This window comes from Rana temporaria, chromosome 3 (assembly GCF_905171775.1).
Source record: "Rana temporaria chromosome 3, aRanTem1.1, whole genome shotgun sequence".
NCBI lineage: Eukaryota > Metazoa > Chordata > Amphibia > Anura > Ranidae > Rana > Rana temporaria.
In genome coordinates, this window is record NC_053491.1 from 477,097,199 (window position 1) to 477,110,484 (window position 13,286).

Below are 13,286 nucleotides of genomic sequence, written 5' to 3' on the forward strand. Positions count from 1 at the left end.
TAGCTTTAGGTGCACACTGCAGAGGACACGGGCAGTACACACCACGTAGCTTTAGGTGCACACTGCAGAGGACACAGGCAGTACACCACATGAGAATACTGCAGCTAGCACAATCACCTGCCTGCCAGTAAATTAGGAAGAGCGGATCCAGCTAAACTATACAGTGTATAAATATATATACAACACCTGGGATGCATATATATCCTCTACACACTGTAACTTTAACTGACTAGCCTGCCTGCCTGCTCTATATACCTACTAAAAATGACACTCTCTCTCTCTCTGTCTTCTCTCTTTTAACCACCACAACACACTACAAAAGGCTGACCTGCAGACGGCCATTTATAGTGTGGGGCGTGTACTAAACCCCCTGAGCCATAATTGACCAAAGCCACCCTGAATTATGGGCCGTGAAACGCAAACGGCCCAAAAAGTTCGTAATTCGACGAACGATCGAACATACGATGTTCGACTCGAACATGAGTTCGACTCGAATATGAAGCTCATCCCTAGTCATTAGCAGTGGCTGGCAAGTAAAAAGAGATAGTGGGTCCAATAATTAGCTAAAAGGCCCATTCTTAGATAAAGAAATCTCTAGAGGTCATAAAGCAGAAATGTTAACAAAAGCAAAACACAGTTTAAGGGGAGTTTTAAGAGGTTCCTTTTTTTAGGAACCTAATTTGGGCAATTGAACTCTAATACCAATTTATTATTAAAGGGGTTGTAAAGGTAAAAAAAAAAATCCTAAAGAGCTTCCTTTACCTTAGTGCAGTCCTCCTTCACTTACCTCATCCTTCCATTTTGCTTTTAAATGTCCTTATTTCTTCTGAGAAATCCTCACTTCTTGTTCTTCTGTCTGTAGCTCCACACAGTAATGCAAGGCTTTCTCCCTGGTGTGGAGTGTCATGCTTGCTCCCTCCCTTGGACGACAGGAGAGTCAGGATGCTCTCTACATTGCAGATAGAGAAAGGAGCTGTGTGTTAGTGGGCGTCCTGACTCTCCTGCTCGCCCTCTCCCCCTCAAGGGAGGGGGCGAGCACGACACTCCACACCAGGGAGAAAGCCTTGCATTACTGTGTGGAGTTATCGACAGAACAATAGGAAGTGAGGATTTCTCAGAAGAAATAAGGACATTTAAAAGCAAAATGGAAGGATAAGGTAAGTGAAGGAGTACTGCACTAAGGTAAAGGAAGCTATTTAGGGAAACAAATTGTTACCTTTACAACCCCTTTAAGCATCAGTACAGTAGAAGTCTAATATTTTGATACCAGTGCACACCAAGTTATCTACAAGTTTAAACAGATATATCTTAATAAATTTAACTTTTACCAAAGGCTTTAAATAAAAAGCTTTTGTTTATATCCAACATCTTTAAACTGTCCTTGATCTCTTTATTCCTCAAGCTGTATATAAAAGGGTTTACAAAGGGAGTAAACACTGTATACAACAAGGACATTATCTTATTGATCATTTGTGATTGTCCTTTCTTTGGAATCAGATATGCAGCAAGTAGAGTTCCATAAAATATAAACACAACGGTAAGATGGGAACTACAAGTGGAAAAGGATTTCAGTCTTCCCGAAAACGAGGAAATCTTTAATATTGTTAAAACAATGTAAGTATATGAAACCACTATCACTAGGAAGGGAAATATTAGCACAGGAACACATAACACAGTAATTTCCATTTGAACTTTGGATGTATCTGAGCAAGAAAGTTCCACAAGTGGATTGAAATCACAAAATAAATAGTCAATACAATTTGGCCCACAGAATTCTAGTTGACTTATGCCGAGTGTTGGTATTATTGCCATAGAACAGCTGAAAATCCAGGACGCAAGAACTAGTTGAATGCAAAGTGTTTGTTTCATAATGGAGGTATAATGCAGAGGAGAGCAGATGGCTAGATAGCGGTCATAGGACATCACTGTCAGAAGGTAACATTCAAATGTTTCTACTGATCCAAAAACATAAAATTGAGTGATACAACCGGAAAAGGATATGGAGGTCCTCTCATGTAGAACAATATTTAACATATTAGGAGCAATATCTGTGGTCAGCATGATGTCAGATATAGAGAGTTGGGAGAGGAAGAAGTACATGGGGGAATGAAGGGTCTTACTGTAATATACCAACATGATGATCAAACAGTTTCCACATATTGTCACCATGTATATAATAAGGACCAAGGAGAAGAGCAGCAGATTATATACGGCCATGTTGGTAAATTCCAAAAAGAAGAATGTGGTGACATTACCTTTATGTGTGGTCTGTGTGGAAGCAGAAAAGATTTATATAACTTTTTGTTTATGTATTAACCATAGCAGAAAAAAAATATGTTGACTCTGCAAAATGATTGATAGCAAATAAGGTGAACCTGTTACTTTAAATACCCTTTGAATACCGCTTGGGAAAAGGGAAAAAAAAAAAATAACACATATTTGGTTGATTGAAGTGACCTTGGCTTCATCCTATTTAATAAACTCAGTGAAAGTTTTATTTGCTAATTGGACAGTCTTTATTCTTTTAGTTCATTTTTAATATAAGAAAAATAACATGGCCATTGAGAAGAAGTGGAACTCCTACATGATATGTTAAAAAAAAAAGCTTTGCAAAACTACATTTACATAGCAAAAAGGGAGTTACTGTATATATTTTATATATAGTATTTGGCTGTAGGTATACTTTAATGCCATGACAGTAATGGAAAACTGCCACACAATGCAAAGAAAACAGATAGATCAAGTTTTAGAATTTCTCATCTGTTGTAATGATTTTTTTCAATCAATTAAAGCATTACATTATAACCTGGTGAATTTAGTCTAAAAAAAAAATACTTACTCTATTTACTAACGATCTCTGATGAAAACCCATATTTTTTTGATAATTTACTTTATTTTAAATAAACCAACAAAAAACAATGTAGATTTTTTTTTTATAACAGAAAATGTAAGTGTCAATATTAAAAGTGTAACATAATATTACATGTGTGTAACAAAATATTGTGCTAACCCAAATTAAATATTTATTGCTTTAACAAAGCAAAAAAGTGCATAATAATCAAATAATTATAAATAATTATATCTATAGAAAAAAATGAGTCCACAGATTGCTTGGTGCAAATCAACGAAGACAAAGCTTGACAGAAGACTAATCAAATGTTCTGTTCATCAACAACAGCAAACAAACAGCGCCGCTTACCAGATTTGCTGGATCTCAGATTATATAGATCATAAGGGCATACACAAAAGGAATCACTTAGCCAAAGACGGTATATCCACAGATTCCTCCAAAAGCAGGATCTCTCCTCTTATTGTTGCGATGTTCCTTGTGGGTCTGTGGGTCTTTTTGGTAAGGCAAGGTTCACTCACAAGACCAGTTTAAGAGGAATAAAGAAGAAGCTTCATGCTGCAGTACTCGGTTTAAGGCTTTATTCAAACAACGATTGATACTGACATCCAGCAGACAAAGATTTCAAACACAGCCGCGTTTCAAGCCAGCCAGCTGGTACGTGGTGACGTCAGAGACTGTAACAATATTGCATGAATTTCTTCATGAGAGAGTATTCTACCAGTTTTTCTATTGAGCATGGAATACAAGCAGAATTTCATGAATGGAAACAATAAAAAATAAAGAAAAACAAAAACAAAGGAAGTGAAATAACTGTCAAATATGTCAAAATAATGTCAACAGTTAAATAGTTCTGGTTCAACAAAGCTTCTTCATAGGAGTTTTTTTTCACCAGTTTTTCTATTCAAAGAAATAAAAAATAGAAAGAGAGGGAGAGATAAAATAATAATAAGTATCTTATTTATCTTATATCTATTGTAAGTGTAAAGAATATGATGTGTATCGGTGGATAAGCTCAGTTGACTGAACAGGAAACCTATTTTCATACAAACATTTATATGTTTCTTTGCAGATTAAATATTCCATAGAGAGTAATCAAGATGTTTGTGATTGTAATAAAAATAAATGTATTTTTTTTCAAAATACAATACTCAATACTCAAAACTATTTAAAGTTATTGGAAAGCTAGAAATAGGCTTTAGAGACAGCAACGGATGATCTCTCCAGCGACGTATGATCAGCGGTCAGGTCCAGCGATGAGAAGATCCATCCGCCCAGAGCGCAGCAAACGAGCTCCTCTCTACCCTCGTACGTCACTGGGAAAGACCAGGTCTTTCCCGGTCTTTCCCAGTGACGTATGAGGGTGCGTCAGAGGGGGCGGGGTCACGTGACGGGTGGCCGCTTCCCCTATATAAGAAATGTCACAGCTCCAGCGCGTCATTCCGCTGGGCTGTGTCCAGCGGAGAGAGGAGCTGCCTGCTGCACTCTGTACGGATGGATCTTCTTATCGCTGGACCGTGCCGCTGATCACCCGTCGCTGGAGAGATCATCCGTCGCTGATTAGAAGACCACGTTGGAGCGGGGAGTCGGGCCGAGAGTGGATTCACATCGCTGGATTTTTTTTTTTTATTACTAATAAAGGATTTTTTTCTATGGTGTCTGTGTGTTTTTTTTAACTATTTACACTTCCTTTGTGAAATGGTAGAGGTACAGTGTACCCCATTACCAATTCACATAGGGGGGGGGGGCAGGATCTGGGGGTCCCCTTATATTCTGATAAGCCCCCCGCCCGCAGACCCCCACAACCACCGGGCAAGGGTTGTGGGGATGAGGCCCTTGTCCCCATCAACATGGGGACATCCTCCCCATGTTGAGGGCATGTGGCCTGGTGCGGTTCAGGAGAGGGGGGGCCGCACTCTGTCCCCCCTCTTTTCTGCGGCCGGCCAGGTTAACATGCTCAGATAAGGGTCTGGTGTGGATTTTTGGGGGAATTCCACGCCATTTTTTTTTTAAATTTGGGGTGGAGTTCCCCTTAAAATCCACACCAGACCTGAAGGGTCTGGTATGGATATTTGCGGGGAACCCCACGTCATTTTTTTTTAATTGACGGCAGGGTTCCCCTTAATATCCATATCAGACCTGAAGGGCCTGTTAATGGAATACCTTCTCATATAATGAATGCAAATATTATCTGAACATTAAACCATCATGTATCTCTGATTGTAGAATTATAAAAGTTATTTGTTTTATCACAAATTGTACCTGATTTTAATTCTGCTCTATATATTTAGTTAATAAATATATAGGGGCAGATCCACAGAAGAATTACGCCGGCGTATCAAGAGATACGTATTTACATAAAACACGCCCCCATCACATCGAATTGAATTGCACGCCCTTACGCCGCCAAAGATACACTACGCCGTCGTAACTTATGGCGCAAATTCTTTGAGGATTCGAAAAAGAAAAAAGTTACGGCAGCGTAGAGTATCTTAGATACGCTGCACCCGGCGGAAAGATGCGCCGAGGTACGTGAATCTGCCCCATAATATTTTAAATATTCATTTGTGTTACTTGTCTGCAAAATAGCACGTAGAACTTTGGATTTCTTGTTTTGATATTGTAGGAAAATAGTAACTCTCCCAAAGCACAGATTTACATATTTCCATAAATACAATAATATTTTATATTTCAGTAAAAACATTATGACAGTATATGTATTTCATTTGGGTGAAGAGTTGCATAACCACGCAATTGTCATTCAAATTGTGACAGCACTAAAAGCTGAGAAATGGCTTGGGCAGGAAGGGGGTGAAAGTGTCCAGTATTGAGGTGGTTAAAGTATAGAAAATTGCAATAAATTGATATAAGATTGATGTAAAATAAGATATATGTTTTTGTTCAGTTATGTGTTTTGTGTAATTTATTATAGATCATTTATTCTGTTTTTCAGTGAGCATTCCTGGAATTGTTTCCATACCTCTTTGGAGGTGTGTGCTGTCTTCTATTGGGCTTCCCGGCATGATGGGGAGACATTGACCAGTTCATGATTCTCCCCTTGTATGTTCCCACAGTTGTGTCAATATCCATTTTTGACACAACTGTGATTTGGAGTAAACACTGTGGTGGCGGCATCCCTTGATCACCAGCTGTATGGTCAGTGACGTCGCACACGCAGTGTTGATTGATTGTCGTGGAGGTGACTGCAGATCCCAGAGCCTAGGCCTTTGGTAACGCCGAGGGGCCCACGTGATGGCCACAATCATGGCGTCAGGGATGGAGAGGGGAGAAGACTGGGCACCTGCCATCAATAGGTACAGTTCTGGACACTATTTAAAGGTGAAGCCTCCCGTGGATCTTGAGGTGATCCCAGGAGAGCTGCTGACATATACAATATGTTTTGGAGTACGAAGTAAGTGCTGTGATTGGACACACCAGAATGGCTGATACTTATACCACACTAGATGTCTTTATTTATTCATAGCCTTCATTAGCTTGGTGGTTTCTGACAGAATTTAATCAATATTTAATCCAATACAGATATGACTCCACTTCAAATGCTTTGAGTATTGGCAACAGTGCCACAAATCTTTGTTTAGACATCATACACTTCAATCGTTGGTCACCTACAAAGGTTTTTTCACTAGCAAATGTAAACTGTGTTTTTTGTTGCCTTTTTTGCTTGTTTTGTCCTGGCATAGTTTTTTTTTCCACACTATTTTCATTGCATCATCCACTCACACCAGTTAATTATGACCTTAATTCACTATTATAATTATATTGTTTTATTTTTTCATTACTCCACATCACAATCACTTGAATTGCTCATTTGATTGATTCTTAATTGATTCTTTCATTTAGTCTCTATTTACACATTCACTGTTACACCATTGTGACAATAAAGCATAGAATATTACATCAATAACTAAGAATATTAAACCACCTTAATTCTAATAATGGTGATACTACATACAAGGTAATCAAACAAATTAGCAAAGAGATAATTTAACAAATAAATAGACTATCTATAGTAAACAATTAATATAAATTAATGAATTTCCAGTAATTATTTGGGTATTGACTAGCCTAGTGTTGCTAAGCAATACTGAATATTCATTAATCATTTGCTGTCTACTAACTGAGCTTTTTGAACAACATATCAAAGGTGCCTAGCCCCTCCCCTCCTTCTCCCTCTCAAGGTCCAAGAGCATGGCTCCTTGCAAGCCCCTTGAAGCTGGGGCCCACCTGGTGGGTGCAAAGGGGATACATGGAAACTTCTGGATCGCTGAATTTGCTTTGCTTTTCCTTTCCTTAAAAACAATATGGTTATAGGACACATTTTTACTCTTCCATCATCTGAATGGTAAATATATCACCACATAATTCAATATTTAATGTTTTTCTCAGCAAGAAAATGTTTTGATATATTCCTCTAGAATTAAAATCCCCTAAAAAAATTCCCATGACTGTAGGGGTCAAAACACGTTGGAGTATTTATGTGGGCAGCAATGTTGTAATGTATTGTAAACTACTGCCTCCACGGTGTAATTTTTGTCAAAAATTATGGTCAATATTGAGGCTTATGTGTCATCAACCAGAGCTCATATTTTAAACTTACTGTGAATTTGAAATAACTTTTTGATAAATAAAAGATTTTAATTAAATGATTTTTCTACAATCTATCTTGCTGCTAAAAAAATCCTTGGGGTGCAATGGTATCTCGCCCCCTTAAGACTAGCTAAAATGTACCCGGCATCCTCCCCTCTCTGTTTCCGAAATTGCAGACACGCCAAATCTATGCATAACTGATTTTATGAATCAGGCGCATAGATACAACAGTGGCCATTCGGACTTACGACGGCGTATCTGGTGATCTGGTCTTTGTGAATCTGGGCCACAGTGTTTGTAACAAAATGTTTTTATGGGCCTTCCCATTCAGAAATCTCCACACATAGCGCTGCTCAACTTCATCACGATTCCAGGATCCCCCAAACTGGTTTGACGCCTTATTATGTTTATGTTTCTTGGGACAAAATTGACAATTGCTCGAGCCTGGAAACACACGTATGTTTCCTTCACTTTGGTTAAAAGGTGAGCACTTTACTGGACACCACTGCAAAATATGAGGCCACTTGGGAAACATGGACCCAATATATTCAGCTGAAGCCAATACCTTAAATCCTTTCATGTCCCACGTGAGGGGGCAAGACTCTTTTGGTCACATTGCTTTCTCTTCTGCTCTCGTCTTCCTACTGTAGGTGACCGCGATATTGTGTCAATCTCGCTACCTTTCTCTGCGAAATTGACCACCTACGAGCCCCGTCGCGGGAGCCAACGCCGAGCCGGCTCACCGCGATGGGGAAAAAGCCATCATAGAAGCGACGGGGATCCAACTTGGATTCCCGCCAATTCTAGCGGCGTTTGGTATGAATCATGAGTGGGAACTCCACGCCAAATTTTAAATAAAAACCGGCATGGGTTCCCCCCAAGGGACATATCAGGCCCTTAGGTCTGGTATGGATTGCAATGAGACCCCCCTATGCTGAAAAAACTGCATGGGGGTCCCCCCACAATCCATACCAGACCGATATCCAAGCACGCTGCCCGGCCGGTCAGGAAAGGTGTGGGGACAAGTGAGCGCCCCCCCCTTCCTCCTGAGCTGTACCAGGCCACATGCCCTTAACATGGGGGGGTTAGGTACCCTGTCCCCATGTTGATAAGGACAGGGCCTCTTCCCGACAACCCTGGCCATTGGTTGTCGGGGTCTGCGGGCGGGAGGCTTATCGGAATCTGGGAGCCCCTTTAATAAGGGGGCCTCCAGATACCGGCCCCCCACCCTAGGTGAATGAATATGGGGTACATCATACCCCTACCCATTCACCTGGAGGAAAAGTGTAAAAGAAAATAAACACACAACGCAGGGTTTTAAAATAATTTATCAGTCAGCTCCGGGGGTCTCCTCCGCTCTCCAGGGGGTCTTCTCCACTCTCCAGGGGGGTCTTCTCCACCCTCCGGGCGGGTCGTCTTCCGTCTTCTCCGCTCTCCGCTGTCGTCTCGGCGCTCCCCGGTTCTTCTCCCGCTCGCTCTCCGGTGCCTTCTTCGGGGCTGGCCGCCGCTATCTTCTTTTTAGCTCTCTTACTAGCAGCGGCGCAGCCCGCTCTTCTTTTCCGTCTTCCGCCTTCTTCTTTTCTTCAGATGTTGACGCGTCGCTTCCTCCCGCTGTAATTCCGGGTGTCCGGTGCGTGATGATTTATATAGGCCTCTTATGACGTCACAGTCCCATCATGCTCCAGGACCGGGACCATCAAGTTCCTCCACCCCAAACTCCTTCATCAATGTCTTTATGGACCTTGCTTTGTGCACTGGTGCGCAGTCATGTTTGAACAGGAAGGGGTCATCCCCAAACTGTTTGCACAAAGTTGGGAGCATGAGATTGTCCAAAATGTATGCTGACACCTTAAGAGTTCCCTTCACTGGAACTAAGGGGCCAAGGCCAACCCCTGAAAAACAACCCCACTTCATAATCCCCCCTCCCCCAAATTATTTGGACCAGAGCACAAAGCAAGGTCCATAAAGACATGGATAAGCGAGAGTTTGGGGTGGAGGAACTTGAGTGACTTGCATAAAGCCCTGACCTCAACCGGATAGAACACCTTTGGGATAAATTTGAGTGGAGACTGCGAGCCAGACCTTCCCATCCACATCAGTGCCTGACCTCACAAATGTGCTTCTGGAAGAATAGACACACTCCTAAACCTTGTGGACAGCCTTCCCAGAAGAGTTAAAGCTGTTATAGCTGCAAAGGGTGGGCCAATGCAATATTCAACCCTACGGACTAAGCCTGGGATGCCATTAACCACTTCAGCCCCAGACCATTTTGCTGGCCAAAGACCACTTTTTGCGATTTGGCACTGCGTTGCTTTAAATGACAATTGCGCAGTCATGCGACGTGGCTCCCAAACAAAATTTACGTCTTTTTTTCCCCACAAATAGAGCTTTCTTTTGGTGGCATTTGATCACCTCTATCAGATAGAGCGACAATTTTGAAATAAAATAAATGCTATGGCCCAGATCCTCAGAGCGAGTACGCCAGTGTATCTACTGATACGCCGGCATACTTTCAAATTACCCGCGTCGTATCTTTAGTTTGAATCCTCAAACCAAGATACAACGGCATCTGGGTTCGATCCGACTGGCGTACGGCTTCGTACGCCTTCGGATCTAAGATGCAATACTTTGGCGTCCGCTGGGTGGCGTTCTCGTCGTTTTCCGCATCGGGTATGCAAATTAGCTATTTCCGTCGATCCACGAACGTACGCACGGCCATCGCATTCTCTTACGTCGTCTCTAGTCAGCTTTTTCCAGCGTATAGTTAAAGCTGGTATTTTGCGGCGTATAGTTAGAATTGCCATGTTTAGTATGGACGTCGTTCCCGTGTCGAAATTTTTTTTTTTTTTGCGTAAGTCGTGCGTGAATCGTGATGGACGAAACTCACGTCTAAGTTAAAAAAATGACGTCCTAGCGACGTCATTTAGCGCAATGCACGGCGGGAAATTTAGAAACGGAGCATGCGCAGTTCATTCGGCGCGGGGACGCGCTTCATTTAAATGAAACACGCCCCCTAATCGCCGATTTGAATTCTGCCGCCAGAGATGCACTACGCCGCCGTAACTTACGGCGCAAATTCTTTGAGGATTCAAAATTACGCCATGTAAGGTACAGCGGCGTAGCGTATCTCTGATACGCTGCGCGGATCTAATTCTATGTGGATCTGCCCCTATATTTTTTACTTTTTGCTATAATAAATATCCCCAAAAATTATATATTTTTTTTCCTCAAGGCCAATACATATTTTTTGGTAAAAAAATTGAAATATTCGTTTATTGATCGGTTTGCGCAAACGTTATAGCGTCTACAAAATAGGGGATCGTTTTATGGCATTTTTATTAATATTTTTTATTTTTACTAGTAATGGCTCCGATCAGCAATTTTTATTGCAACATTATGGCGGACACATCGGACACTTTTGACCTGCCCGTGCCTTGTTGTCGACGTACATCTGCGCACGGTGGTCGGCAAGTGGTTAAAGTTCATGTGCGTTTAAAGGCAGGCATCCCAAAATTTAATATAATATACCGTATTTATCGCGGTATAACGCGCTCCCGCGTATACCGCGCACCCCTAAAGTGGCCCCGAATCCTGTGGAAAAAAGTTTTTTTTTGTACTTACAGTTTTGGTGTCGGCGGCCTCGTCGTGTCCGGCGTCCGTCTGCGGCTTCGGGTGTCCTCTTCGTCAGGTCCGGGGTCCTTCTGCGGCTTCGGGTGTCCTCTTCGTCGGGTCCGGGGTACGTCTGCGGGCTTCGGGTGTCCTCTTCGTCGGGTTCGGGGTCCGTCTGCGGGCTTCGGGTGTCCTCTTTGTCGGGTACGGCGTCCTTCTGCGGCGTCCTCGCGTCCTCCCCGCTCGTTTCCCGCGCCGAGTTTGAATACTGCGCCGACATATACAGAGCTCAGTACACTCGTGTATTGTCGGGCAGGCTCGGCAACTCTCGCGCTCACGTCCTGTACGTCCAGGACGTGACCGCGGAAGGAGCCGAGACTGGCCGACTATACCCGAGTGTACTGCGCTCGGTATATGTCGGCGCAGTATTCAAAACTCGGCGCGGGAAAGCGGGTATTGGCGTATACCGCGCACCCACGATTTTGCCCTGATTTTCAGGGCAAAAAAGTGTGCGTTATACGCCGATAAATACGGTTGTAATATAAAAAAATGTGTATGCCATATGTATATGTATAAATGTATGCGTATAGTGTATACTGCTACTGTATATTGATAAGAAGGTTCCACTAAGGAATTTTAAAATAAAGTAGATAAAAACCCAGAGATCAAAAAGTCTCTAGTGGTCATATAACAGAATTAGTATTTACAACACAAAAAAAGATTAATGCAATACAGTAGGGATTGGAACCAGGGAAAGAGGAGAGATTGAACTACTGGAATTTGAAAGAAAAAATACTCATAAACAAGTACAATTAAACATGTTGGCCCGGATTCACGTAGATCGGCACATCTTTCTGCTGGCGTAGCGCATCTCATATGTGCTATGCCGACGTAACTCAGAGAGGCAAGAGCAGTATTCACAAAGCACTCGCTCCCTACGTTGCACCGGCGTAACGTAAATCCGTCGGCGTAAGCCTGCCTAATTCAAAGTAGGTGGAAGGTGGGCATGTAACATGTAAATGAACCGTGACCCCATGCAAATGAATGGCCGAACGAACGGCGCATGCGCCGTCCCGTGGACGCTTCCCAGTGCGCATGCTCAGAATCACGTCGGACCGAACGCCTAAGATACGTCGAATCATTGAACGTAACCTACGCCCAGCCCTATTCACATAGTCCTACGTAAACAACGTAAAATACGACGGCTGTTCCGTCGTCCATACCTTTGCATGGGATGCGCCTCCTTTAGGTGGAATAACTTTACGCCGGACGTACGCCTTACGTAAATGGCGTATACTACTGCGACGGGTGCAAGTACGTTCGTGAATCGGTGTATCTTGGTCATTTGCATATTCTACGCGTAAATCAATGGAAGCGCCCCTTGCGGCCAGCGTAAATATGCGCACAGGCTCCGACGGCGTAGGAAACTTATGTCGGTCGTATCTTGCATTCAGAATAAGGCGCATAGATACGACGGCGTATCTGTGCACTTACGAGGCGTATCTACAGATACGTCGGCGTAAGTGCTTAGAGAATCCGGGCCATTATCTTCCACTTTCTCTTCTGATTTTTTTTGTTAGAATTTTAGGTCAAAACCATCAAACATATAAGGGGTGCCCACCCTCCCTATTACATCTTCAAGATAACGCAAGTACCTATTACTTTGATATCAAATATACCTCATTGTATCCAAAATATTTTAACCACTTCAAGCCCATGTCAATTCTGACATTTCTCTCCTACATGTAAAAATCATAATTTTTTTGCTAGAAAATTCCATAGAACCCACAAACACTATATATGTTTTTTTAGCAGAGACCCCAGAGATTACAATGGCGGTCATTGCAACTTTTTATCTCGTAACGGTATTCGCGCAGCAATTTTTCAAATGCGTTTAAAAAAAAAAATGTTTCATGCCTTAAAAAAATAAAAACAGTAAAGTTAGCCCAATTTTTTGCACAATGTGAAAGATGAAGTTACGCTGAGTAAATAGATACCTAACATATCATGCTACAAAGTTGCACAAGCTCGTGGAATGGTGCCAAACTTTGGTACTTAAAAATCCCCATAGGCGACGCTTAACTTTTTTTACTAGTTACATGTTTTGAGTTACAGAGGAGGTCTAGGGCTAGAATTTTGCTCTTGCTCCAACATTTGTGGTAACACCTTACATGTGTGGTTTGAACACTGTTTTCTTATGTGGGCGGAACTTACGTATGCG

General features: G+C 42.2%; 1 protein-coding gene across 1 annotated transcript; it reads right to left on the reverse strand.

Moving 5' to 3' along the window:
- Positions 1-1,317: 1,317 nt before the first annotated feature.
- On the reverse strand, positions 1,318-2,220 carry LOC120930740 (olfactory receptor 6N1-like). The gene has a single exon (XM_040341914.1). The coding sequence runs from the start codon at positions 2,215-2,217 to the stop codon at positions 1,318-1,320; it is 900 nt and encodes a 299-aa protein (XP_040197848.1). The 5' UTR covers positions 2,218-2,220.
- Positions 2,221-13,286: the final 11,066 nt, after the last annotated feature.